The sequence below is a fragment of the Falco cherrug genome, chromosome 9, assembly GCF_023634085.1.
Source record: "Falco cherrug isolate bFalChe1 chromosome 9, bFalChe1.pri, whole genome shotgun sequence".
In the NCBI taxonomy this organism is placed as follows: Eukaryota; Metazoa; Chordata; class Aves; order Falconiformes; family Falconidae; genus Falco; species Falco cherrug.
The window spans coordinates 10,940,845-10,968,031 of NC_073705.1; the positions used below are offsets into that span (position 1 = coordinate 10,940,845).

The window sequence follows — 27,187 nt, forward strand, 5'->3', positions numbered from 1 at the left end:
TGTGGGGGGGTGTGGGGTGGGCAGGTGGAGGGCAGCAGCTGCGGAAAGCTCCCAGTACAGAAATAACCCCCTGCCCCAAGGTGATCCTGCAACTGCTCCTCTTCTGCCCCGTGCAGTGCTGCAGCCCTGGTGTCCCAAGGATTATACAACAATGCTCTTCAAACAGGTTTTTATTAGTGGTTTTGACTGTACTACATCCTCAAGGAAAACTTACTTCACAGTGCCAGGCTGAGATGGGTGTTCTCTGATAGCTGTGGAAAGAAAGGAAAAAACACAGCAATCCAGCAGTGGCTTGTGCCGTGTCTGTCCCTGTGCCAGCCAGGCTGGCAGAGCTGTGCCCAGGAAGGTACCATACCCCTGCCTGCAGCAAGGGACAAATACTACAGTTACCACTGCAAGCTCCAGAGCTGCTAAACAAATGAAAAAAGGATTGTTGTCAGCACCAGCCCTGCATCTCTTCACCCACATGGTGAGGGAAGGGCAACGCTGCGGTAAGTAAGCTTCTGTCAGGGGGGGCTCAACCTGCCGTGCTGTACCCCTCTCCAACGCCCCTGTGTCCATCCACAAGCTGGAAGTGGTCAGCCTGCTCTCTGCTCACAGCACAGACCCTCCCACTGAGCTTGCAGGCACCTGCGGGGGCAGGAGGACCAGCACCCACCCCCTGACAGCAGGCCAGACCCTTCCCCCCCCACCCCCGTCAAGCTGAGCCAACATCCCCACAGGTATCCCCGGCACTACATGGCCAGTCACCTGCTGCAGGCACTGGTGTCCAGCACCCCAAGAGCAAAGACATTCACACAGCTCAGACCAAGCTTCCCTGCCCCCCCCCCAAATAATACATTAATCCCAGCCCCCAAATGAGCAGAGCTGATTTTCCTCCCCCTTCTAGGCCTTTCCATGCTGAGCTGCTGTGGGTGGGAGCACAGCTCTCAGGCTTTGCTGGGCTTTTTCCTTCCTAAGGCAACAGGGTGAGAGTGGGGTGAGAGGGGCAAGACGGGGCTTGATCCATCCCTCGGGCCAGGCTGGAAGGGGGTTTGCACAAAGGAAGGGTCCTGGCACCCCTCTCCCACCTCTGGGAAGAGCTGAGGGGACAGTGGCAGCAGGGCAGGGTGCAGGCAGCTGCCCAGCCCTGCCTGTACCACAGCCCTCACCTTTTCAGTCACAGCAGCCGTGCCAGGAGGTTTCACAGCCCACTGTGCTGCTGCGCTGACCCATGCCACAGCCTGCCCTGCCCTTCCCACACAACCGGTATGGCAAGATCCACAGGGAGACTTCCAACGGGGACCCATCCACAGGGAGCGCCCCCAGCCCACACACAGCCCTGGGGTGCAGGTGTAGCCTGGGTCAGGGTCCCGCTCAGCCGCGCACCAGGATGGAGAAGGATGCCAGGCAAGGCACCAGGGATGCTCCAAACCACCCCAGGAGCAGGGGACAGCCAGACCTGGCAGGGTGGCCCAGGCCATCTCCCCGACAGCCCCACCGTGCAGCCATGCCAGAGCAGAGGTGGAAGCGGACCACGAGGACGGGCTCTGCATCCATCAGGCTTTGGGCTTTCCCCTACCACAGCCTCACGTCTCCTGTGCCCACGAGCAAGTGGTGGCCAGCCCTCCTGCCCAGAGGAGGAGCATGGGAGGGGTCCTGCACTATCATTGAAGGCGAGGTCAGCAGCTGGCTCTGGTGACCAACACAGCGGCCTGGGGCACGTTCAGATGCTGACACAGGGGTGGGAAGCACAGGCAGAGAAGGCAGCACAGCCTGCAGAGCCCAGCCTGGCTAACTGCCCAGCCGGAGCTACTCACAGCCCCAACAAAACAGCCCCAGAGGGACCAGCCAGCCCCAGCTCAGGGACGTGGCCATGGCTTCTCTTCCACAACGACCTTCTCCTGGGTGCCAAACACTTGCTGTCTGAAGGGAAAGGTGCCAGGAACCCCGGGACAGAAAGGAGACGGCAAGCTTCACTTGGGGACTTCTCCACCCACTTCAGGTCCTACCCCGGTGGCTGCAGGCTCAGTGAGGAGCAGAGAGCATGCCCCAGAGCTGAGGGGCGGACAGCAGAAAGCTGCTGCGGGTAGGTGACAGCAGGAGCTGGCCAGCAGCTGCCCACTACCTGGGCAGACAAGATGTGCCACATCCATCAGTGCCGCAGCCGTGAGTGCCTGTGGGGAGGGATGGCAGCAGTGGAGCTGCAGCTGTACAGGACCCCAGGAAGGTTGGTGTGCCAGCTGCCCTGTGACAGGGACAAAAGCCAGCTCAGAGCACCTGTGTGTGAGTAAAGTCAGCTTCCAGCTGCCACCACCCTGCCCACAGCTGCTCAGCTGCAAGCATGGGAGGGCCTGGCTAAAAATCCACCTGGGGTTCGCAGGGTGTGGGAGGCTGCTGTGCTGCACGGAGCCCCGTGTCACCCTCCTCTCCTGGGACAGGACGGGCAGTCTCCAGGGGAGATTTGCTTCTCTTTCGCTACGGGCATCCCCGGTGCTGTCCCACACTCCCTTACAGGCACTGCCTGCCCCATCCTGCACTCCCAGCACCCATCAAACACACAGCGAGAGCCAGACTTGAGGTACTGCTCCCCCACCTGCCACGCAGCTCAGCTCAGCGCCCCTCACTGAAGACACTGACAGAATCAAAACAGCAGCAAACCAGTTAGCACCATTCTCGCCTGGCTTGCACCAAGTCCGCCACACACCCTTCCTGTCCACCAAGGCACAGACCAGCCAGCAGCACACAAAACTTCCAGGAATATGGAGATCTCTGAAGAAAATCCTAGATGACTGAGCCAAACATCCACACAAGGTGGTGCTCCAGCAGGCCAAACCCTTGTTTTACTACAAAGCACTGTGGATGTGCACTAAGCCAAGTAGAGCAAGAGCTGCACTGGTTTCCACTGGGAGCCCAGACAGCAGCAGTTCAGACACCCAAGTTCCTGCAGGAGATCTTCTTGTACCCTGCAGACTGGGATCATCCACCCAAACCTCTGCTCAGGGAAGGTCTCTCTGACACCAGGGAAGAGGGTTCCCGTCAGACACCTCGTTTCCACTCGGAGTGAAGGTCCCTTTTTGGGAAGGGCTTTTCCCTTTCCCCTTTCTGCCCCCTCCTCGCTCCGAGACCTGCCTGAAGTGCAGCACAAGAGGGGGGTGCCCCACTCGGGGCTGGCTCTGCGTTCACTGCTCCTGGAGGTGAGGAGGGTTAGAGGCCCGTGAGATCAACGATGGCTTTAATAAAGATGGCGTCATCACGCACGTAGGAGTTCTTGGCTTCCATCACAGAGACGGGGCAGAACAGCGGGCAGCCGCTGGCAATGTTCATTTCCGTGATGGGTCGCTGGAAGGAGGAGGATGTCACGTCAGGTCGGAAGGCATCGATAATGTGCTCCCGGTTGTTCTGATCCAGGAGCATCAGGGTTACCTGTGGGGAAGTGTGAAAATACAGGAGAGCGGCTGAATAAGAAGCACATGGAAACCCAGCCTGGTGCCCTGCTCATCTGAAGCCCACGAAACACGCAAGTGCCAATGCAGCCGTAGCCATGCCACACGCCTACAAATCTGAGAAATGCCTGTAAGCAGGGTCAGCAGACAACATCACCTTGGTGACATTCTGCAGAAACCTTCCCACATCCTGCCCTGTCACTGGAAACTTCTGTGTGGCAGCGCAGGGCTGTCAGGCTGACACTGAAAACCTGCAAGTGGCCGGTGTGGCATTTGCTCCAACGCCAATACCCCATGCAGGTATTTCACTACGGCACAGAGTAGCAAGGTCCTCCTGCACAAGAAGGCAGCCCCTCTGCATCAGTGCTTCGCCCGCTCAGCCTCGAAGCATCCTGCAAACCTGCAATGTCTAGGAACGGCAATCTGAGCTTCTGATGCCGAGCGAGCATCAGCTGCACCCCAGGTACCGAGGCCACAACCCCCTTCCCTCACCATTCATGCAGAGGCTTTGCTCGCCTTCCCAACACGCTGCTGCTCCCCGCTTGCACCCTCTGCCATTTCACGCCCCTGCCCTGCAGCACACTCGGTGCTTTCAACACGACTGGGGAATCCCCAGCGCTGACGACATATCCAAGTCCTTCCTTCTGCTTGCTAAGTAGCCCAGACCAACGGTGTCTAGAAGCTCAAGTGGGTGCAAAACTAGAGAGGCAGGTTGCTGGGCAGAGCGGGCTTTGTCCCAAACCTACCTTCTGGTTGAAGGGCCACCGCAGAAGCGCATCGTTGGGCCCTTTCATCACCACAAAGAACAAGGACAGATGGGTCCCACGCCCGGTGCCATCCCCGTTCAGGTAAACGCGCAGACACATCTTGTAGCCGTACTTGCTTGTGTAGAAAGCTGTCACAGAGTTGTAAAACAGACACAGTGAGTATCAAACCCAGCAAAGCCTGGCACCAGCAGGTTCCTTTGAACTCTGAAGACTCTTAGAAAGTTTGGATTCTGGAAGAAGCCAGGTCTGGGTCTTAAAATACCTGCACCGTGGAGGTGGTCTGGAAAGCTACCAGGTACAGTCAGATGCCATCTTGGACTGGCCTGGAGACAGCCCAAGGTCAGGCAGTCACAAGCCCCTGGTCTAGCCGAGCCACAGAGCGCTGTGGCACGGGGCAGGGCACCTCCAGCCCCTCGGGCTCTCCCCAGCCGCCACCGCAGGCGGAGCCCAAAGCCGGAGCTCTGCGATTCCCACTGCGTCCTCCTGCAGACCGCACAGGACTGCTAAAGGAGTGGCAGTTCATGGCAATGATGCTGACGAGCAAGAACAAAACCACCCCAGAAAAACCCTGACTGGGGGTAGACCACCCTTAGTACTCGCTGCACCCCCTTTGTAAAGTGGCTGCCTCTGATGGGGGCAGAGGTTTAAGCAAGTGAGCTTCGGCCTCCTGTTAGGAACCCAGCCACTCCACGGTGTGGGCACAGGCTCCGGGATCTCAGGCTTTCTCCTCCAGCAATTCCAGGAATGCCCATGTTGTGACACCAGACCCACGCGGGGCCACAGAAATACATCGTGGAAAGGGACCTGCTGCAAACCACCCTCTCACAGCGGCACAGCCCTACGTGCCTCAGGTCTGGTGAGGCTCAGCAGCCTCAGGGCACAGGGCAGGATATCAGAGACAGCATTTTACTGCAGAACTCAGTGCACTTTTAGGAACAGGCCACCCAGCAATAGCAGAGATACTGTGCACTTCCACAGGCTGAGGACATCAGGGCTTGGTCACTGCTTCTCTCCTGGCTCTCCCCAACTCATTTCCTCTAGTCCTTCCCCTCCACCTGCTTCACCCAAAGGCTTTCCGGGCAGATGCCACGCTTTGCTAGTCTAAGCAGCATATCCTCCCTGCCCACCTGAGGATTCTCAGCACTCCTGTAACCCTGTGAATGTAAAACCAGGCAGGGAACTGGAGGAAGGATGGCCCCAGAGTGGTAGGAGTACCCAGGAAAAGGAACCAGGCAGCCAGTGCTAAACACCTTACACACCGCACCACCAGCTCAAAGCAGTGAACCGGGCATCCTGCTTCCCACTGGCCCGAGCAAAGGCAAAGCAGATCAAAAGCAAAGCAAGAGCCCAGCAAGCTGCCCCCCCAGCAGCAGATGGCTTCCCAGCAGGAGCTTCGCTTCGGACTGTCCCAGTTCATGCCCCAACAAACCTTCCCTGTGCGGATTTGCCTTTTTGAACTCTTATGATCTTGCCCTTTGCAATATCCTGTCGCAATCCTTGTGTCCTCACAACGCAAGCAAGTGGTAACTCTACTTCCTTCTCATTTAAGAGTGATTTCATTTGGTATTTCCTTGCCTTTATATTTAAATGCAAAACAATTATACTCATTTCCCTTTTTCATCCCATTCACAACCTAGACCTCTCCTCTCAGCTGTCTCCTTCCCAGACTGAACAGCACCAGTCTATTTGCTTCACTTTCCAAGATAAAAACCATGCAGCTCCACGAGAAATATTTGTTTCTCAGCCCAACTTTCTCAGCTAAAGCAGCACCAGGAATAAGGATCTCTGTCTAAACGACACAGTCGACGACCGTAGAAAACAAGACCTTGCACTTTGTACTTGAAAGATAAAGAAAAAAAGGAAGGAAGGGAAGAAAAAAAACAACAAAAAAAAAAGTCCTGCCTTTTCCAGAAGCAGTCCTGGTGTTAGGCAGAAGCAACCCTCATATTCCAATCCATCCAGCCACATACGAGATTTTCATTAGCAGATTACAGAGACCAACCAGCAACACAGAACAGTCTGGTGGCCCACAAAGGAGTTTTTCCTTTGATGAAACAGTTTATAAAAGCCCTGAGCCCTGCCTTTGCTGCCAGGTGTGGGATGGAGACCAGCCAGCACAGAGCATGGAGGAGGAGGAGGAGGAGGCACCAGCAACCACAAGCTGCAGTTCTGGGAGGAACTGCATTCAGAGAACAGCCAACAAATATCTGCACAGACGACGCCTCTTGCATTTGGAGAGGTTCCATCCCTTTCCCTCCCTTGGGCTGACTCTGATACACACATCTCGCCCCTCTGTGAGGACCCTCAGGTGGCATCAGCTCATGGAGGGACCCGAGGAACCCCTGAGCTGGGCACAGCCAGCCGGGATGCCCACGGCTGCATCCGTCCAGCATCTGCCCCCAAACCACAGCCTCTGGAGATGTTCAGGCCAAGCAGCCCTCCAGCACAGTGCAGATGGACAGGATGCAAGAATCAAGGCCCTCTAATTCAACCAAAGTAGATTTGAAGCAGACTCATTGGCTTTGGGAAAGGGAAGGAAGTGCTGCCCTTTCCGAAGCGGATAAAGAGCAGGGGTTTTCCACGGCTCCTGCTGACTTTTAAAAGGAAATGCTAATTGCACGTGCAGTTTCAGTAGCAGTTTAGTTTCTCTCAAGAAGGGGAACCTTTTTTCTTTCAGTTATGTATATTCAAGAGAAAAGGACTCTGAATGGCCTTCATCCAGAAAATGGAATTTAAAGTAGTTTTAAAAATTCAATTGTTTTCATCTCATGGCCCAGCCACAGTCTGCTTTTTCTCAGCACCAGGAAGCAGGTGCAAGGTACATGCTTGATGTTTGCATCCAGCTCTGGGCATCTTGAAAAAGCTTTGCAGCACACTTAGATCTAAGCGATTCCTGCTCAGGCAAACACAGACTCCCCTCCTCAACCATTTGGTTGCAAGGCAAGCTCCCCACCGAGCAATGAAATTGCGTGAAGAGATGTTTTCACCTTACAGCTGCAAGCCTGGGAAGCGCATTTGTAAGCAAACAAGCCAGATCACAACCTACTGCTCACTATCCAAGTTTTTCTTTTTTAAGAACAGGAGGAACAGTGCTGGGCTGGGGCAGTTCTGCGAGGAGAGCCCCTTCCTCTAACAGATATTCAAGCACTTCCCTAGCCATGGTTTCGGGCTTTATTTAGGCGACGTCTCTTGCACTGTCATGCTTTAGGCACTAAAATGTATTTCTGGGGCTCTAATATACGTTTACTCCCTTCCTTAACCCCTTCATTGCTGGTTTTATGGTCTCTTGAGTATATAACTGAAGGGTTATGCAGGGGTATTCCAAAGCTAAGAGGGCTGCATCCTCCATCATGAGAAATTAAAAAAAGGTCTTCTGCAATCATAAACCCACCCCTTTCACCATCAGTTTCATTTAGCCCAATGCTAAAAAAACCCCAAAGTGGTTCAGGCTCCGCAGAGAAAGGGGGGCAGAACAGAGGTACATCTGAATGGCCAGCATCTCCCCTAAGGACACCGCTACAAATCCCACACCCAACTGAGATGTAAAAGGCTTTTGCAATTTTGCAGGCAATAACCTGGAGAGAAGATCGCAGGAGAGCGGCCTGTTATCGCCTCCTGACGCTTCCTGGCAAATTCTGTTATCTTCCAGATGAAAACACCATCGTAGGTGGAAGCTTCCATGTTGCGGATCTTTTCCTCCATCTCAGCCATGGCCAGATCTTTGAGCCCAATGCTCCTTTCCAGCTGCCGGACCTGCTCAGTGGGATACACGGTGCAGCCTGGTTAGAAACACGTACTGGTGTGAGACCCAAGAAAGCCAGCAGACACCAGCATCCCCTCCCGGACGACCCTTTAGTGAGAGACTTCTTCAGAATTGACAGGGGATCATGGCAGGGAGAAATTTAGCATCGTAAGCCAATTCATTGAAGCTTCCCTTTGAACCTTGTCATTCTGGAGAAGATACATCAATACAACTCAGTGCTTGAGCTGGAAACTTTCCCACAGTGAATGGAAAAATCCTCCCAGTGAGCAGCTCCATTACACTAGCAGCACAAGAAGTGAGGATGGGGGGACAAAAAAAACCCCAAACAATCTCAGCATTGTGACAAAACTAAGTGAGAAACAGAACCTACACCCCACCAACCAGAGCCTTAATCGCTGCCAGCTAACATGGGGTCACGCCAGTTTTGGCACACAGGTACTCGCTGCAAACGGCACAGCTCCCAGCTGCCACGACACACTGGCAGCACTCTGCGGAGACCACGCTGGAGCATACTGGTGGGGGCAGCTTCTTCACACCTCCGGACCCTGCCTGGCACAACGCTGCAGCACAGCATCAGTGCTTATGCTCCTTTTGAAAGGTCTGGAAGGTGAGCAGCCCCACAGATTCAGAGGGGTCCAGTGCAATGCTGGGTGCTGTGTCTCTTGTTGGAAAACTTGACCAGGGAACAACATCTCTGTGTCTGCGTAATGATTACTAGCAGAGATCCGAACGCTTAATGCATGTCAGTTTAATTCCCATCTTTTCCAGGAAGCTTTGAGGGTTGGGCACAGGCACAAACAATATTTTAGTGCTGCCTTCAGATTTGTGGAGTTTCAGGGCTAGGTGGTGAAGCTAATAACATGGAAAGGAAACTGAAAAAAAAAAAAAAAAAAAAGTCTGCTCAGAGCGCTAGAAAGCCCAAGTCAGTGGCTACGCACCTTGTTACTCAGTGTTTCAATTTTCTCCTGGTCTAGGCGATGTTGCCGACTGTAGGCTTCGGCTGTTAGAGACACTCTTTCCACCTCCCGATTGAGCACACAGACAATGTTCTCAAAGGTCACTGTTTTCCTCTCAAGGGCCTCACATCTTCCCAAGAGCTCCAGGGACCTGGAGAGCTCCGACTCTGAGCACAGAGAGTTTGCTGCCAGTAGTGGGGAGCTGTTTTGTGATGAGGAAAGAGCAGGAAGGGGCTTTAGGTCTCCAGATCCAGCCTTGAGGCTCAGCACAAAACTCAGTAGCATGTAGAGATGCTCAGCCAAACACTTGCTTTCGTGTTCTAGTAGCTTTGCATTTTCCACCTGCAGGAAGAGAAATACATCCCCCATTCAGCAAGCTCAATCTACGCTGTCACCATCCACAGAACAAATTTCTCCTCTTGAGGTCACAATGTTGGCTTTAAATTATAAAGGGGAAAAACCAAAAGAAAGATAGTTAAAAAAAACAAAACAAAACACAACACATTTTGGGGGTGGTGGCGGTGGTTTTTGTTTTGTTTTAGAAATGCTGCAAATCACATACAATGAAAGATGCTTAACACTTCCCCAGCTGCACACAGCGTTGTACTCTGTCTTCCTCCGTTACTTCCCAGAAAGGCTCCGTCAGACGTATTTAATAGCACCAAAGGACAAAACCTCTCACAATCCTCCCAAGGAGGAAATTTACACGAACATCACCAGTAGGAGCTGGGAAAACTTAAGTCACATGGAGAAATCTGGCCTGGCCCCGGTTCTGTGCTTACAGCTGAAGGCAGCATAACCACCAGCTCCTCAAAGCACTCAGCATGTTCCTCAAGACGGAGAAGGTTTCCTTCCACATTAAGTTCATTCTCTGGATACCCAAACTCTGGACAGCAGATGATGTTAAAGCTCCATTTGCAAAGGGTTTGAAGCACCACTTTGGTCAAATATCCCAACACAAACATCTATAACAGTTTGGGTGACAGCAGTTTGCAGGTTAACTCCAACACTGGAACTGAGCACAAGTCCCACGAGAAACATCAACAGACGAGCCCTTACCACCTCAGCACATCCGACAACCTCAAATCTGCAAGGCACTTTTGATCTCCCACAAGACTTCACATGGTCCCGAAACTGGAAAGGAAGGCAGGCAACGTTAGATCTTACACGTCCCTGGGTAGCTCCCTTTCCATCTCACTGATGTCTATGAAACTGAAGACTATCTCAAGAACACCCAAGGCACCGCTGATCCCCAGCTGCCAAAGGGCACGGTTAAACCTGGACCCTGCCTACCATTAGGTAGGTGCAATATAAATATAGCACTGACACCTGGAAGGAAGTTTTATTTCTCTTTCTTTCGATGGCTACGAGGTCTCACTTCTCACCTGCGTATGTAAGAAAGAAAAAGCAGCCAGCACAGGTACACATCATGGATGCTGCACAAGAAGCTACACTGAGGGCAGCGGAAGGGGAGGCAAAGGAACAACCCTGTGAAACAGCCAGCCACTTAATTCCAGGGATGCTGCTTCCCCTGGTCGGGACGTGCCACAGCTTGGTATTTTTACTTCCAGCTAAGCATTATAAATTTGGGAACAAAAAGCTTCCCGGTGGTCCTGCCTGAGCCTTTACAGCAACTACTGCAGGCCCACCTGTGCAAGGGAAGATGCTCTGCTGGGCCCAGCCGCCCCTCACTGGGAGCTGAAGGACGCCACACCTCCACCACCTCTCGTCTGGCGGCTGCCGTGAGGAACTGAGGCCACTACAGTGGATATTTCTATAGAGAAGTGCCACTAAACCCCCAGCCGCCTTCGTTTGGGTTCCCACACAGTGCATGATTAATGCTAACAAGCCCTGGCACGTTATCAGCTTGGGTTTGATATACCTCTCATCATCAGATATCAGTGGTCTGTTCTGAACAACGACCATATCCCACATTGAACACCTACATCTGCTACAACAGATGTCGATGAAAACTGTTCTTAAACCACTTTTTTTAAAAGCTTCTAGATCCATCTGGCTTGCTTAATGAGTCAGGTTACTCAGAGCTACAAGGGCTGCAGCTAATCAACAAAAAGTTGAGAGATATAAAAGAGGGAGTTGGTATTTAAACAAAGGGTAGATCACTTATGGCAATTGTACAAACCCAGCCTCTGCTTCAGCCTGCAGACAAGCAGATCTGTATCCCAAGACCCCAGCACAAAGTCCTTCATTACACTGCTTGTTTAGAAGAACTCTCTGCTCATCTTTTTGATGCTTCTGTCCCCCTGCCCTGCTACAAGGACCTTGTGCAGTCCTACTAAAAGTATGTGCCCATAGCAGGCAGGCTGGTTTCAGATGAATGCGCTTTTTGAAAATGTTTCCCACAACTTTGATTTTCAGACTTTTGAGCCTTGATCCAGGAGCCAGCAGCATAGAGACCCCATAGACATAGATTCCATTACATGATTAATTAGAAATAAATTCATTTAACTGGAGAAGGGCTCCCCTTCCAGTACCCTTTCAACCCATGAGCATGCTTTTCCCATGGAGGCCCTGCACACAAGCACGGCAAACACAGCGCTCAAAGCGAGGTGGCGTTGGCAGCACTAACACAAAACTACAAGTGCTGATGAGTCACGTTCACTCACACCCGACCAGTAGTTTGAGGCTTATGGAAAGGTCACAGCTCTACTAATGGATGCCACTTGTCTTCCCCGCTCCACTTTCTAATGGTCTTGGTTTTCCTCCCTGCTTCCAGCCGAGTTAATTTTCTTGTTAGCAGTGGGTGCAGTGCTGTGTTTTGGATTTGGTGTGAGCTGGTAATATACTGATGTTTTCAGTTGTTGTTAATTAACGCTTATACTAAGTCAAGGACTTTTCGGTTCCCCAGGCCCTGCCAGCGAGAGGGCTGGAGGGGCACAAGAAACTGGGAGGGGACACAGCCAGGACAGCTGATCTGAACCAGCCAAAGGGATATTCCATACAGAATATAAAGCTGGGGGAAGGAGGAGGAAGGGGGGGGGATGTTCAGAGTGACGGCATTTGTTTTCCCCAAGTCACCATTACGCATGATGGAGCCCTGCTGTCCTGGGGACAGCTGAACACCAGACTGCCCATGGACAGTAGTAAATTAATTCCTCGTTTTCCTTTGCTTGTGTGCACAGCTTTTGTTTACCTATTAAACTGTCTTTTTCTCAACCCATGAGTTTTCTCACTCTAACCCTTCTGATTCTCTCCCCCATCCCAGTGTGGGGGGAATGAGTGAGCAGCTGCGTGGGGCTGAGTTGCCAGCTGGGGTTAAACCACGACACTGTGTCAGCCCAGCAGGATGCCAAACACCACCACAGCACACGGTCACCGACAGCTGGATGGATACCTTCTCCCTTGGGATCTTCCTCCCACAGCCTTCGCAAGTTAGTGGAAATTCGGGGCAGACTTCGTCATGAGCCTGTAAAAGAATCAACAGGAGAATATTTGGTCCTCTAAACAAAAGCTCCAATGAGGTTATGTAAGTAAATTCAACAGGGGTAGTTTTATACTTTAGCACAGAAGAGCTACGCTCAAATCTTGGTCGTGCTGGTAACTCTGCATGCTGACTCACTGGTGCAATCTCCAGTCTACCAGAATTTTGGGTGCCTGTGTAGTCTCAGCCTCAATTTAAAAGCTGCTATAATACCTTTAAAAATACCAAATTATTGACGGACAAGGTAACTCAACAGGAAGCTCCATTTACAGCTCTGCCAGGAAAACACACATTCAGGCAGGCTGAGTGAAGCCAGCCACTACCTCAGCAAGATAATTTGTTTAATTTTTCCACAGTAATGGTTATCAGTCAGCTGAAGTATGAACCCACAGCCTACTCATCACACGCTGGGCTGAGCTGTCCAGTAGTATCTTCACATTTGAATCAGAAACCCATTTTTCAACCAGAAAGAAAAATATTTCAAAACTTTTCTATTTAATATATGCACACAAGCCCCTACCCCTGCAGCAAGAGCACACGCAGCTTGTTTGGCGGCCAGAGGAGCTGAACAAACTGTAAGGGCAATGTGATACTCTCTCCTCAGCAGATACCAGGGCCAGTGATACCAGCTAAATTGGGAAAGCTAGAATGCTAGCAGTGCCTCTGCTTTCCGTGTCATTTCCACACTGCTTAAACTTTCTCTTTACACAACAACCAGCTGAAACAAGGCACTGCAAATGCCATGAATATGCAGCTCAAAATTCAGATTAAAAGATAAGTGCACTGAAGTATCCTGCCATGGTAGTAACAGGAAAAAACAAACAAACAACAAAAAAAACCAACACAGAAGCATTTATAAATCAGTCATCTGAAACCAGATGCTTTGAAAACTTGGTCACATTTATTCTTTATTAAAAGAAGTTACTGTCTTGGGGGGATGGGGGAACATGCACAAACTTAAACACTGTTACCACATCAGAAACTGGAAAGTGAAACCCATTAGCGGCTCAGCTTTGGCTTCTTAGTTACTCTCTCCTTTTTATACTTTAAATGAGTAACTAGACTCACACCCTCGCTGCACTGCCCCTGGAAAGGTGACCGGACCAGCCAGGTTGTGCAGCTCAGCTGGGCAGTGCTGCCTGCACAAACACACCTCTGCCTGTGGAGCAGGTGGAGGAGGCAGACTGCCTGCCTTCATCCCACTTGCTCAGAGGGGCTGAACCCTTTCTTCTACCCACCTACTGCTCTCATGTTCTAGAAACACCAGATAGCATCTTCCTCACGACCCACAAAATGCTGGCATGAGAACAGACAGTCTGGCTGTAGGAAGGAAACTTCACTGTAGAGACATTTTAAAAAGGAGTATTTAAAACTTATGTTCTCTTGTGCCAACGTGCTAGGCATGAAACTACCACCCCCTCCACACTCCCCGCCTCCCAGCACTTATCTTTCATCCTGGCTCCATGCTGCACTGCAATACAACATCCAAGACACAGGCAGCCCTGCAAAGCGTGCCCAACTTGCAGCACGAGAAGGGAAACCAGCTCTACACAGCTAAGCTGAAGTGCAACTAGTCGGTATGTGAATGTTAAAGACACCCAGAAGCATTAGCTTTAACCAGCACAGATCCAAGCCTCTAGACAAATGTTTCTGTATGAACAATGTTTCTGTATGAACAGTTCTGGGCTCTTCTGGAATCCCCTGTTCCTTCCCCCCTTACACGGGTGTTTAAACAGAGATGGATAGTATCGCTGCTGGAAGAAATCCACCCCACCCTGAAGCCGAAGAGGCTGGCATTCAGGTCTGATCTGCCACACTCCACTCCCCCAGGAATGGGGCAATCCTCCTGTTTACATCTTTCCCAAACCCACATCGGTGAGCTTCTGCAGCAGGGACAAGCACCTCTGACATCCAGGCCTTTGCTGCGAACATTTCAGGCGGATTTGGGAAGCCATCACTGTGAACGGGGCTCGGGGAGAGCAGAGTCACCCTCCCAGAATGAACCTGTCATGGACATAAGTCAGATGGGGGTCAGAGACAGTGGACAGCAACAAAAACATTAAAGCAGAGCTGAAAGACCACAGTCTGGCTCTTATCTTCAGGGCTACTCTCCAGTTACCCTCAGCGCTGACTTCTCCCCCACCAGCTGCAAACTGAGGCACACGCCAGCCGGCAGCATCCAAGAGCAGGAAAATCAAACCAGGCAGAGCTAACAGCCTGCACAGCAACACTTTGCTCTTCCCACTCAATTAAAACCAAAACTGCAGATTGATCCGCACATCAATTCCACTCCCTAAAAATAAACAGCGAGAAAACCCAGTGGCAGCCTGTACATCACATGCCGCCATCAGAACAGGCAATTCCCTGGGAAGCCACCTGACAGACTAGAAACCCAGACACCTCCACCGCCTTCGGAAGGACCAGGGCAGCGCACGAGCACTTGCCTGGGGTGCAGACGCTCACGGCTTACCCACTGTGGCCACCCAGCCCTCCAGCATCTACCACCAACGGGCTGCAACAGAGATGTAAAGCCCTCTTGCCTGGGGGTCTGCTGGCTAACAGAGCTGCCTGTGTGCACACCATAACTCTCCTATCTTGATACTGGGAAAAGTAGAAGAGTGATTTGCAGGATTTTCAGTGGAGGTTTCTCCTGGGGCACTCCTGGGATCATCCCCAGCCAGCAGGAACGCGCAGCTCCCGGCACAGCAGCTCCTGCGACAGCGAGGGCAGCACATTTCAGTGCAGCCGTGCAGAACAGCACGGGAACAGAGAGGGGAAAAATCAGATTTTAATAACAGCTGCTGATCCCTGGAAGACAAAATGATTGTTCCCTACGGAATGCCAGGATGACCTGCTCTGCTGTGCCAGCATAAGGCAAAAGGGAAAACTGCAGTTTAATCCGATCACCGTTTCGCCTCTCAAGGCTTTGCTAAACTTGAACTATGGGAGAAGAGGCCACTGCTGAAAATTATTACCCCCATCTCACGAAGGCAGAGCAGGAGGCGCACCTGCTGCCCAGCTGCCCTGCTCATAACCTGCCCTATCAACATCAAGTCTGTTTTTATGAAGGTCTTGCAACTGCGCTGGACAATCCATCAGCGTGACACACTGCCCCCTCCTCCAGCGAAGGCAGGCAGCTGAGAAAAGCAACCTTCGGACCAGCTGCTGCGAGATGCCTCTGCCAGAGCCTGGCAGGAAGGTGATCGCAAAGGGCAGGGCTGGCAGAGAGACCAGGCGCAGCACAGCAGGCTCGGTGCGAGCTGCACACCACAGCTCTTCTGCAAACAGCCTCCTGCAGGGTCGTCATTGAAAGTTAGCCCCCTCCAGATGCGGCAACAGCAACCGTAAGCACAGACAAAGCTGAAGGGCTTGGCAGCAGGAAGGGAGCAACAAAAAGGAAGGCGAGCTAACAGGAGAGCAGAGGAAAGCCAGCTGAAGCGGCACAGGGCACGCCAGAGTGTGGAAGGGCTTTGGCAATCTCCAGCCCCAGCACTGCCATGTCGGGCACGCGGCTCCTTTGGCATCTTAGCCCAGCTGCAAGGGTAGGCCCACAGAATTGTAGAGAAAACACTGAAAATGGGTGTCCAGACATCCATCCAAAAGAGATGCCTGCCTAGGTTTTGAGGGAGCCTGAATCCCTTGTGCCAAGAAGCATGAGTTGCTTCATGCACCTCTGCCAGGTCCCCAGTGGCTCCGGAGCCTCCAAGATGGGAATGTGCCCACAACGCAGGCACTTTGGGATGTCCTGCTCCTCTGAAGTCAACATGCCCTTCTGTGCTGTGTCTCCTCCTCGTCAGGGGAGTCCTGAGGCTGGTTTTAAGCCAGGCCTGCTCAAACCTTTCCCAACATGGGTGGGCTGGGCTACCACACACATGGTTCTGGCACATGGCGACCACGCACATGGTCCTTGCACTACTGCATGGAGCCCAGCAAGACGAGGCTGGAAAGCAGGAGGCCAGTCTGTAACTCACAGTGCCAACCAGGAACGGAAGCTTTCCGAGATTGTCACATCAGCTGCTGCCAGACACAAACTGCTCCCTTCACTGGGACACGCTGATGACAGAAATCCAAACAAGTTCACTTGGCATCACAAATAATTAAACCCCAAAGAACGTGTCAAAAACAAAGATTAAGTAACTGCTCGTGGCTTTAGTTGGACGTGCACATGGCAGCAATGGCATGGCACACCAGCCTTTACAATGCTGTCCAACGTCACGGCATCTGAGTTGAGGACAAAAATTGGCAGAAGAGATGGTAGGATTCCCAGGGGCCTCGCTCACGCCTTTTCAGAGCCAGTACGGGAACTTTTACTACCAGCATTTGATGGTATTGTTCATCCCCTTTTAGGGCTGATTACACAAACATTTGATTTGAGGTTTACTGGTAGAGAGACATCACAGCAGCATTTCATGCATTGAAGACAGATGTGAAAGCAAGAGCAGGTTTTGAAGAAGGTTGAGGGTACGAGAAGCACCTGAAGGCAAGCAGCAGGTTTTCTACCATTTCCTAAAACAGACTCTGCCTTTCCCTCCCTGTTTATTTTGAACTACATGAGCACAAAGTAGTAGCACACTCCAGGATGCTTTTTCCAAATCCCTCCGTCAGCCCAGAGAAATTACTTTCCTAGGGAGACTCCAGTCCAAAATGGAACAGGGTTGGACCCCCAAAGCACGTTAGATAAGCCTGAGTTTGAACCTGACCTGGCCCCACTGCCAGCTGGAGCCCGCACACAACTGTCTTCCCATCTCAGATGTGGCCAGCTGTGTTGAAAAACCAAAAAGACTAAATCTGCTTGCCAAGGAAATTAAAAATTATGGTGCTGGATTATACAAAGTCTCTGTAAACAGCTGGTTGACACATAACAGAGGTTCAAAGGAACCGGGAATGTGTGATCAGAGGTAACTCCACAGGTCTTCCAGGCTACAATTAACAGTTACAGTCATGGTTGCGTGAAAAATACCCAAGATGTACTGTTTGCATCTAATGAGGTCACTGCTCAAGAACAACCTGCCACCAGGGAGCGGACTCCAATCATACCATCATGCTAACAATGCCAGGCACCAGCACATTCGTAGCAATGATCTAATTTGCCTCCCATAGTTATTTCTGACAGTAGACCACTGTCGTTAGCCGTGGGAGATGCTCTAAGCACACTGAAAGCGCTGCCCATGCTGACCAGGTCCCAAGACAATGCCCCTGGAGAGATCTCCCTCCCTTCTAGCAGTACTTTCACCAGCATGCAAAGCTTCACCTTAATCCTTCAGATCCAAAAGGACAGCCTTAGGATGAAACCTCTTAATGGTCCACTTGACCTTCACATTAGAAAGGGTGGTGTTGGTGTCGGCCAGGCTCTGTGAGCTGCAGATGGTGGGCATGGCCAAGGCTGACAACACCACTGGCACCCAGAAAAGGGTAAGTGAGATATATTACAACTAGGATAAGTATCTTTCACATGCTGGAGAAATCGAGAGCCTGTGGAGAGTGGTTTGATTTCAAACCCGCTTTCTCTAGGTTGTTCGAAGAGTTGGAAGTACTCCAGAAGTTGCATGTGACCATGGCTTTGGCTCCTGCCAGACACCTGAAGCCCAAGGAACATCTCCCTGGCCATGAAGTGCTGCCCCACAACCCCTAAAGCTGTGCTCGCACAGAGGGGTTTCATCACAGCTTGGAAGGGACACACAGCACTCTCCTCAGTTGCAAAGCTCACGACTTACAGCTTTTCATTTTCCAAGGGGCAGATGCCGAGACTGTTAATTAGGTGGGCCACCACAGGGAGGCTGAGCTGTTTTCAGAAGCAAAAAGCAGACCCTCTGTAGTTGGGGCTTTCCAACCCCCTCCCACACATGCTCTCTGGCACTCCCCGTGGCTTACCTCCCACCACGGGCTTGGACGGGAAACTGCCTCGTGTCTGGGAAACAACTGCCTCGTGTCTGGGCAGCCAGCTACACAACCTATACTTCAGGGACTGCAAGGGAAGCTGGGTTTTGTTTGTGGACCTCAGCTCCAGAAAGTAAAGGCGCATCAGATCACTTTTTCCAAAGCGTGAGGTCCTTTTGGTCACCTGCACATGCAAGGCAGAGATTGTTGCATAAGAAAGTAATCTGGTCCTGGGACAAACTGCTGGATCAGGCTGGAGCGAGCTGCAAATTGCACTTCAACACCAATCCATAACTCGATGCCAAAACCTCCAGAAAAAGACAGTAAACGCTGGACTGGATTTTAAAAGGAAGGCTGGTCGCACTGCCATGGCATCTCCAAGTGTGCTTGCCACAGCGCTTAAAACACTGCATCCCATGCAGCCAACGCTGCTATAAAACACTCCAAAGTACACTTTGGAGGCAACTAGGCGAAGTAGCTTCAAAGACCAGCAGCTCCGTTCTAAGCTATGCACAAAAAGCCTGAAGATTAAGTTTTCAGCCTAAGCTGAAAATCACCACCAAAACCTGTCGGGCACTCCTGGGATACAGCTGGAAAGGGGGGGCATGAAACAGTGAAGCCACACGAAGCAGGAGGACCCCCTGGCCCAGGGCACTCAGCAACTTTTTTGAAGAGGGGACAGTTTTCTCTACACGAGGTGTAGCAGGGCTTCTCCAGCATCTCCCAGCAGGAACACTGGGCAAGAAGGGACTGCCCAGTTAGCTTGTCCTCCTAGTCCCAAGAAGCAATGTAGCCCAGAAGGGGCTGCAGACATACTCTCTGACACCACAGGCTTTGCAGTAGCAACACATAAGTTCTGAGTTTTGCACCTTCCACAGCCTTCCAGGCTTCAATTAAAATGAAGTCGTCAAAAGTGACAATGAACTACAAGGAAAATGCAGCCCCTACAGTTTGGATTAGGACAGGTTATCACCACAGATGACAGCCACCCATCCTCATTAGCTGAGCTCATCTGTTTTCCTAGAAACGTCCCCATCAAACTTAGTTTAAATACCACTGTCAGGATTAAGTTTAAAATGTAGTTCTATTTCCAAAACAGACAAATCCACTTTTTTGTGTCTCCAATAATTCTGTATCTCCCAAGATGAACAGGGCGTAATTCAAATGTCTGTCTGGGTTAACAAATGGAATGCCAAGGCTGACCAAGTGAGCACCGCTCTGCAGCCCCCTCATCCCATCCCAGTCCTGGGCAGGGAGACAAAGAAAGGGAGCTGGCAGTATGAAAAGCATTAAATAAAAAGTATAAGAGAACTGAAGATACATTGATAAAACAGAAGACAGACACAGGGAACTGGAGGTACTGCAAGGCAAGTAAGGAAATGCTCCAGAGCTGAGAGACCAGACTCCCTCTACCTGGATACCACAAGGCAAGTTTTCCTGGTCTTTCCTTTTATTCTAAGGGATTTGTTTTAGTTTCTGCAACCCTCCTCAGACTTTCCACCTGAATATAAAGACTCCTGCCCCCAGCCTGCTTTTCTGCGCACACATTCAGGCAGACTCAACAGGAAACCTATACATGAAAAGAGGTTACTGATTAAAAGGAAAAACCCTCCGGCCCCACCACAAATTCCTTTATCCAAATGCCACTAAATATTTATAATATTTATAAAGTCTGAAAAATGCATTTATAAACCTAGACATGTGCTAAGCACTTAAATATTTCACATGCTCCACGCAGACTGCACTTTCAGTTTTGTATCTCCCTTTGAGACCTGAATTTTAGAAATTTAGTTTCTAATAGAAAGCAAAACTGAAATCAGTTTTATTAATTTTTTAAGTTGAAGAGCTAGAGCTTTTCAGCTGCAGAATATTTTTTTGCCTTGATCATGCCCTGGTAAAATTAACAAACCAGAAGTGACAGTATCTCTTGATTTGTAAGTAGATAGCAGCTGAGTAAATCTCTCTCAGTACGAACAACATAATTTTTAAATCAGCAAACAATGAATTCGCTCTTAGGGACTTTCCATGTCCTGTCGGAAATAGCGCAGCAAGGGACTTTCCATAGAGGGAGCGCTGAGCTGCTGCAGGACGTTACACACATTGCTGGCTACAGATGCAACCATACCAATGAGGCAAGCTCTACTTTGTGGCACTAAACTAAGAAGTCTACCTGTACAGCAGGGCATAACGTGCACGGTACCGAGACAGACTCGGGGCTAACATGGCTGGTTGATGCCTCCTTTCATCGCTCAGCCACACATAACATCTCCTAAGCTCCGATTGCATGACTACAGCCAAGCCTGGTTGAATGCCATAGCTCTTTGGCAGGCAGCTGGGAGGAGAGAGAACACAAGCCAGACCTTGCCTTCTCTCACCAGTTCCCTGGAAAGAATCGGCTTTCCCGAGAGGACACAAAATAACCTTACCCCCAGTTAGACTGAATGCCCCCCACGGTAGGCATGAGAGGTGAGCTCAGTCCTGAGATGAGCCAGCTAGCACTGCTCGAAATCCCCACTGCTCCCCTGTGATTGCACACGCTGCCCCAAGACTAACAAAACCCATGACAGTCAGGATCAGCGCCGCAGACCTGCAGGCCAAGCACTCCAGAGCCGCTCTGCCACAAAACACACTCTGTTTTAGCAAAACACCTAACAGGACCTTTTGAAGATTGGGTGGAGATAAAAAAAGAGGCACAGCCTTAATCCACTCAGATGCTCTTAAACAGTTGTGTGTAACATCCTGGAGCATCACACACACCTGCAGCCTTGCAAGAAGGCAGACTTATCCCAGGACAGCTCACTGCCCGTTTGAACTTCTAGTGCAAGTTCTGGCTGGACTCAAGCCTGTGTTCAAACACTTGTAAGACCACACAGGAAGAACCTTCAGCATCTGATGATTTGTGCTTAGCTCTGCCAGAGCTCTAAGATTTTTTTATTTAAATCCAGGGGAAAAAGTTCAGATCCCATCAGTTACAGCACAATCAATACCATTGGAAGCCACTGACTATAATCTGGTTTAGTCTAATGGAGATGAACTCACGACAATTACCATTTGAACACTGCAGTGGGCATCGGACTTCTAGTCACTGGTCACCAGAAATCAAAGCATAGGTCGAACAATTTGCAGGCACCAACAGCACAGCTTGAACCTAGAACCTCAGTAAAACACACCATATCCTGAAATGTAACCCCCAAACTTTTAGTGCTGCATCAGTGTTAAGCTTTCAGCTTGACACTTACTCGATCATACATCCACACCACAAGCCACTTACAGATCTGTAAGTGAGGGTTTCACAGCAGGACAGCCTACATCCCCTCACCTTTTGGACTGAACTTTTAGCATGAAAAAATGAAAGGTTCTAGAGAGCAGGATGGCATGGGAAGCCTCTCTCTTAACAGGCTCAGCAAGCCAGGCAGAAAACTCAGGCATGATCCACAGCTGTTCCTTCTTGCCACCTTGCAGTGGCATTGCAAAGATAATCCAAACGTTAGCCTAGACAGACCCAGGTTAAACCTTTTCCTGACACACATCTCAATCACTACCAAATCTCCATGAACCACAGGGCTACAACCTTTACCTAGGGCAAGTGTTAGAGGGAAATAAAACTTATTCCTCTTATCTCAGGCCCCCCACACAGTGGTTCTTCCATTTCAAGAAGGATGACAATATTGTCCTTCAGGAGCACCAAAGCTTCACCGTTGAACATAAACTCCCTACTAACTGTCAGTGCATTTTAACACTGCAAATTGCCACAACAGAGTTGACTTGTTGGAAAGCACAGCAAAGCACGGGGTCCACTGCCACCCTCGGATAGAACACACTTTTATGAAGCACGTTAGCTGTATACACGCTAAGGACCAAACACCCACAGCCACAATGAAGGCCTGGATTAAAGAGCTGGTGGGCTCTTTGAGAAGAGCAGGGGTGGAAAAACCATCCCATCCAGCAGTATCATGGCCCAGGACAGCTCGGAGCCATGGGTAGCCAGCCAGGGATCAACACCCAGTCCTACCACCCTGGTAGCTGTCGGGGCAGTTGGCTGGAAACAAGATGGTGGCCAGGCCACTTTCCCCAAGCTCAGGGCTCTGAAGTAGGTTTTAGATTCACGTAATGCAGAGAACTTCACAACAATTTTATGGCACAGCACAATTTCTTGACAGTTTGCTTGTCTTTTACAGCAGAAAGGAGCTGGAGACACAGAGTGGGTGGTTCCCACCATGCAAGGGATGTGCTTAGTGCCTGCAATCAAAAGCAAATCTGAAATTGTTTCAGTTCAGCCTGTGCCCTCAGCAGGACACACAAACCTAGCTCAGCCAGGAAATCTCCAGCTTACATTAAAGTCCAGGGAATTGGCAGCTCCTACCACCATCGGTGGACATGGAAAACCACCAGAGAGAGAAGAAAAAGGACTCCAGCTTGAAAGCCTTGCTTTGATCTTTACCTCGTATTCTTTAATAGTCCCCTTCCAAGTACAGCCACTGTTAATACAGACAGCAGGCAGACTTTCCACCTCCCGACGAGCCGCGTTGTCCGGGAAAGCCTAAAATGGAAAAAACAAGCAAACCACAAAAATTACTGAGAGGTTGCAGTTTTGGTTGGGTCTCTTAATTCTTCCTTAAGACTTTCTTAAGACTTCTCCCAGGCCAGTTGCTACACACATCCTCAGAGGTGAGCTAACTGCAAACAAATCATTATTACAGCATTTAAGTAGGGCACCACTATATCAACATGACCTGGATTTTAGAAGCCAGGGAGTCCACCACATTAATCATAATTCTCACTACTGATGAAAATATTTCCTAGGAATAAGGGATTCTCAGAATCTGTTTTAAAACAAAACCTGCAAGTGGTACTAATGACATCTGTGAGCTTCTTTATTTTTTAAAATGCATTGTTTACTTACCGAGCTTGTTTCTAGAATAGAAATTCCTTCTTCGTATATTCCTTCCTGAATACAGCTGGCACACTTTTGAGGTCCAGCACTATCAGACAGAAAAATAAATCAAACAAACAAAGAGACCGATCTATGATTTAACAATAAAGTGATTCCTGGTAACTAACATTTCAGTAACTGAAATGAAAGCATTTTCTTAATTTTAAAACACCACACTGAGCCTTTGATCATGTGTATTTTTAATGCCCATTTCTGATGCTAATTTTCTTTTCTTCTCCTGATTAACAGCTCTATTTAGCTTCCCTCAGTTAAAGGCAAGAGTGAGACAAAACACAAGGAAACTTTTCTGGAAGCCAGCTTGTGCCTAGATTTCTCATATTTTGGCATGACGTCCATATGATGACTTTTAGGAGGAAGTTCCTTCAGTAGCTGTGGTGAAGACTGAAGGAGTTGGGTGATCCACCCGGATTGCCACCTGAACGGCAAAAGCAATCTGGGAGATTCTGGAAAAGGGAACACTGAGGCAACCCTCAGAACAATAAAAGCAAGTCAGAGATTACACATGCCCTTAAAGAAGGCCTGATGCTGAATCTCAACGATAAAACACAGCTCCTTTGCTGAGAAGACCCTGAAAATGAGACTTTTCTCTCCTTTTTCACTTGAAAACACCTTTTCAAGTATTCTGTCTTTGGACTGAAATCACAAAAGGTACCTTATAATTTTCTTCAGACAATAGGAACAGTAGCGATGTCCACACTGAGCTTGAAACGGCCTCCTCAATATATTCTTGCAATCGGAGCAGAGGTATTTGACCTCCAGTTTAGTTCCAAGGATCTCCTTTGCAAACCCAGGCTGGTTTAGATCCAAAGAGCCAGGTGGAGTAGAGTTTGCTGCTGCCATGTGAACGAAAAAAACTGGCTGTATCTCCAGAGCCTGAAAATAAACATATTTTTCCTGTTTGATTATAACTGGATGGGGGTAATTTTTCCACACAAACTGCATTACTCACAGCATATTACACCAGCACCCAAAACCCAGCAACACAGGTAAATGGGCTGATGTAAACCATGAACTTGCTTTCACCTTGTTAAAAATAGGGAAGGAAACTTTACCGCTAATTTTAGAACTAAATCCAGAACAAAGAGACACCCAAACTTATCGAAATGCAGCCCACCCCCAGAAATCACAGCTTCTGGCCCAAAACAAGGTAAAAAACCATCCTAAAGCCCAGCAGGGTCTCACCCGGGGGGGCTGGGAAAGAAGGGCTGGAGAGGCACAAGGGAGTCAGAAAGGAGAAAAAGAATAAAATGTGTTTGTTTGGACCAGAGGGGATGATGTGCAGATGCCTCCTCGCCCACCTGCGTGTCCTGTGGCTGCATCCTCGCCCCCCGCGCCCCCTCCTCGTGTTTTAGGTCGCGGGTGGCCCCTGCGTGGGCCCAGGGGGGGTTCGCCCAGCCTTTAAATGCCCTTTTTTTAGTTGCATCAAGACTGCCTGCCGCTCGCCAAGCTGCTGCTGCACGCACCGGCACGTCCCGGGGACCACGAGGGACACCGGGCACTGCCCGGGCCTGCAGCCGCACAGGCTCCCGCAGGGCTCTGCCAGCCCCGCTAGCGGGGACTCCGCCGCCGCCGGCCCCGGTTACAGCCCCCGCCCTCACCGGGAGTAACTGCCGGGCTGGCAGGCGGTGGCGGAGCCTCCCTACAGCACCGCCACCCTGGGGGGAGCCGTGCTCCGCGGGGCCCGGGGCCCGCCGCCCCCTGGGGAGGAGCGGCCCGGCCGGGCCAGGCTCAAGGCGGAGCGAAGCCCGGGACGGGCCCGCGGCTGCCCGCCCCGCCGCTCCCCATCCGCCCGGCCCGGGACAGCGCCGCACTCACCGGCCGCCTCCCTCCGCGCCCCGCACCGGAAGCGCGGCCAGGCCCCGCCCACCGGACACGTGTAGCACGCCCCGCCCCTCCCGCCGTCACCGCCCGCTCCGGCCACGCCCACATCGCCCCCCTCCGGCACCCCTCCACCCCACTTCCCTCGCGTCACCCCCGTCCCCGGCCACCTCCACGTCCCGGCCGCAGGCCGCTGCCGCCCCCGGAACCCCTTCACCCAGCCTCACACCTCCCGGCGGGGGTCCCCGAGGGACAGCGGTGCCCGGCCTAGGGCACCCCGACCCCCACCCCGCGGGGGCAGCCGCCCTCCCGCCAAGGCTCCCCGTTACCGACCCGGGCCGGCCCGGGTGAGCAGCCCCTGGCCCCAGACGGATTCTTTAAAGCGCTTTGGGCCATTCTAGGTCGCTTACCTGTGCCATGGTCACCGTCTGCCCGGAGGGACCGGGCAGGGCTTCAGTTTAATCAAAGAAAAAGGCAACTGCCGCGGGGGAAAGGGCAGCCCCCTGCCACGCAGCGGTGAGGTCACCGCCCGGGGCTTTTCACAGGGGAACCGGCCCGGTGCGGGGGTACTGCAGCAGGGCGTTTTGCTCGGGGTCCCCGGCCCACGTGGGCTCACACCACAGGAGCTGCGGGGTCCAGGCAGTCTCGCTCCCACCGCCTGGGGAATTCACCCAGCGCCGGGGAAACCCTCCCCGGGGAGCACCGGCGGTGACCAGGCCGGGGACAACCCCGGTAAGGCAGCCGGGGCAGCCCCGGGGCGAGGGCAGCGCAGAGCGGGAAAGCTGCAAGCTCGGGGGGCACCGGGCCCCCCCGAGGCAAGGAGCTCCCTGCAAGGCCAGGGCAGGTGGCTCCGGGGATCCGCGGGGACCGGAGGGGATCCCCCACGTGTGTATCAGGCCAGCACCGCCTCGCTCGCTCCCCGGCAATGTCCCTTTTCCCGGCACTGCCTCACTTGTCCGGGAGAATGAGAGTGAAACCTCTACGCCGCCCGGTTCCTGGCTGGCTGGGGGAACCGAGCAAAGAAAAACCGTTCAGTTTCCTGAACGGACCGTGACCCTAGCAGCAGCACTGGGGCAGGACATGCCGTTCCCAAAGCCACAGGAAACCCGCAGCACCGTCCCACCCGCGGGACAGGAGCCACGGGCCCTGCTCCAGCACTGTTCCACCCCAGCGCCACCCGTGGGACAGGACCCACAGGCCCTGCTCCAGCACTGTCCCGCCCCAGTGCCACCCATGGTATGGGCCCACGGGCCCTGCTTTAGCACCGTCCTGCCCCCGTGCCACCCGTAGGATGGGACCCACGGGCCCTGCTCCAGCACCATCCCACCCGAGTGTCACCCACGGGCCTTGCTCCCACCAAACCCACCGTGGCAGCACCCCGGCTGCCGGAGCGCCCTGTAACACGACAGTAACACATAGTCACGCACCTCCTCAACGTTCCACCTCCAGTCCCCAAGCTGCCGCCTCCCACAGCGGCGGGCGGAGCACGGGCGGTGTCAGGGTCACAGGCCCACCTCCGCAGGGGAAGCCCCACGCTCTCACGGCACCCGGGTGCCAAGCGATGCCCAGCCCGCCGGCAGCCCGCAGAGCAGCCGCCCCTCCCGCATTTTGCTGCGGGGAGGCCCTACGGAAACACGGCCCAGGGTTTCACTCCCGTCCCCGTATTTCAGAAATAAGGGAGCGGGAGGTCCGGGCTTTCCTGCCCTTACTGCCGAACGTCCCTGCCGGTGGCACGCTGCTGCCTTCCGGCGGCAGGGCCTGCCTCCCACCCACGGCTTTACGCAGGTTTCCTGCGAAACTGAACACAAACCGGAGGCTTTGCCGGCCAACGGGCCGCGGCAGCTGCAAGCCGGCGGGAAGGGCCTGCCACAGCCGCCACGCACACGAGGGGAGCGGGAACCCCCGGGCCCTGCGCTGAGGCTGGGGGAAGGCGGGAAGGGCCCGCGCCGCCCTCCCCTCGCCGGCTGCCGCCCGAGCGGGCACGCAGCTCCCGGGGGCGGCCCTGAACCGACGCTGGCGCAGCGGCCGAGCTCGGCCGGGCGGACGGAGGCGGCCACTGCGGCCCTGCCCACCGTGAACGACCACCACTGCGCATGCCCAGCTCTGCTCAGCCGGCCGCGGCTATTGGCCAGCTATACTGACAGCGTCGTGGCATAAGCCAATCCCCTCTGGGCATCGAGTTATT

General features: G+C 52.3%; 1 protein-coding gene across 3 annotated transcripts; it reads right to left on the reverse strand.

Annotated features, from left to right (window-relative positions):
- Positions 1 to 152: 152 nt before the first annotated feature.
- TRAF2 (TNF receptor associated factor 2) lies at positions 153 to 27,041 on the reverse strand. 3 transcript variants are annotated; one of them, XM_005442015.4, is made up of 10 exons: positions 26,430 to 27,041; positions 23,837 to 24,057; positions 23,134 to 23,212; positions 22,672 to 22,770; positions 12,267 to 12,338; positions 9,971 to 10,045; positions 8,894 to 9,253; positions 7,768 to 7,945; positions 4,172 to 4,320; positions 153 to 3,405 (listed from the first exon to the last, which is right to left on the reverse strand). In XM_005442015.4, exons 2-10 carry the CDS (start codon positions 24,022 to 24,024, stop codon positions 3,187 to 3,189), a joined length of 1,419 nt encoding a protein of 472 aa, XP_005442072.2. In that variant the 5' UTR covers positions 24,025 to 24,057; positions 26,430 to 27,041; the 3' UTR covers positions 153 to 3,186. The 3 variants fall into 3 exon arrangements, with proteins under 3 accessions (XP_005442072.2, XP_055576209.1, XP_055576210.1); XM_055720234.1 differs by lacking the exon at positions 26,430 to 27,041 and adding an exon at positions 25,000 to 25,040; XM_055720235.1 differs by lacking the exon at positions 26,430 to 27,041 and adding an exon at positions 24,648 to 24,774.
- Between the last annotated feature and the right edge of the window lie 146 nt (positions 27,042 to 27,187).

What these genes read in the sequence shown, in the direction of transcription:
- TRAF2 (XM_005442015.4), bottom strand. Translation starts at nt 24,024, where the DNA reads ATGGCAGCAGCAAACTCTACTCCACCTGGCTCTTTGGATCTAAACCAG. An exon ending in TTGTCGGATGTGCTGAGGTG is followed by an intron (nt 9,254 to 9,970) that starts GTAAGGGCTCGT and finishes CTCTTCCTGCAG; the next exon opens with GTGGAAAATGCAAAGCTACT. An exon ending in TTGAAACACTGAGTAACAAG is followed by an intron (nt 7,946 to 8,893) that starts GTGCGTAGCCAC and finishes CCCACTGAGCAG; the next exon opens with GTCCGGCAGCTGGAAAGGAG.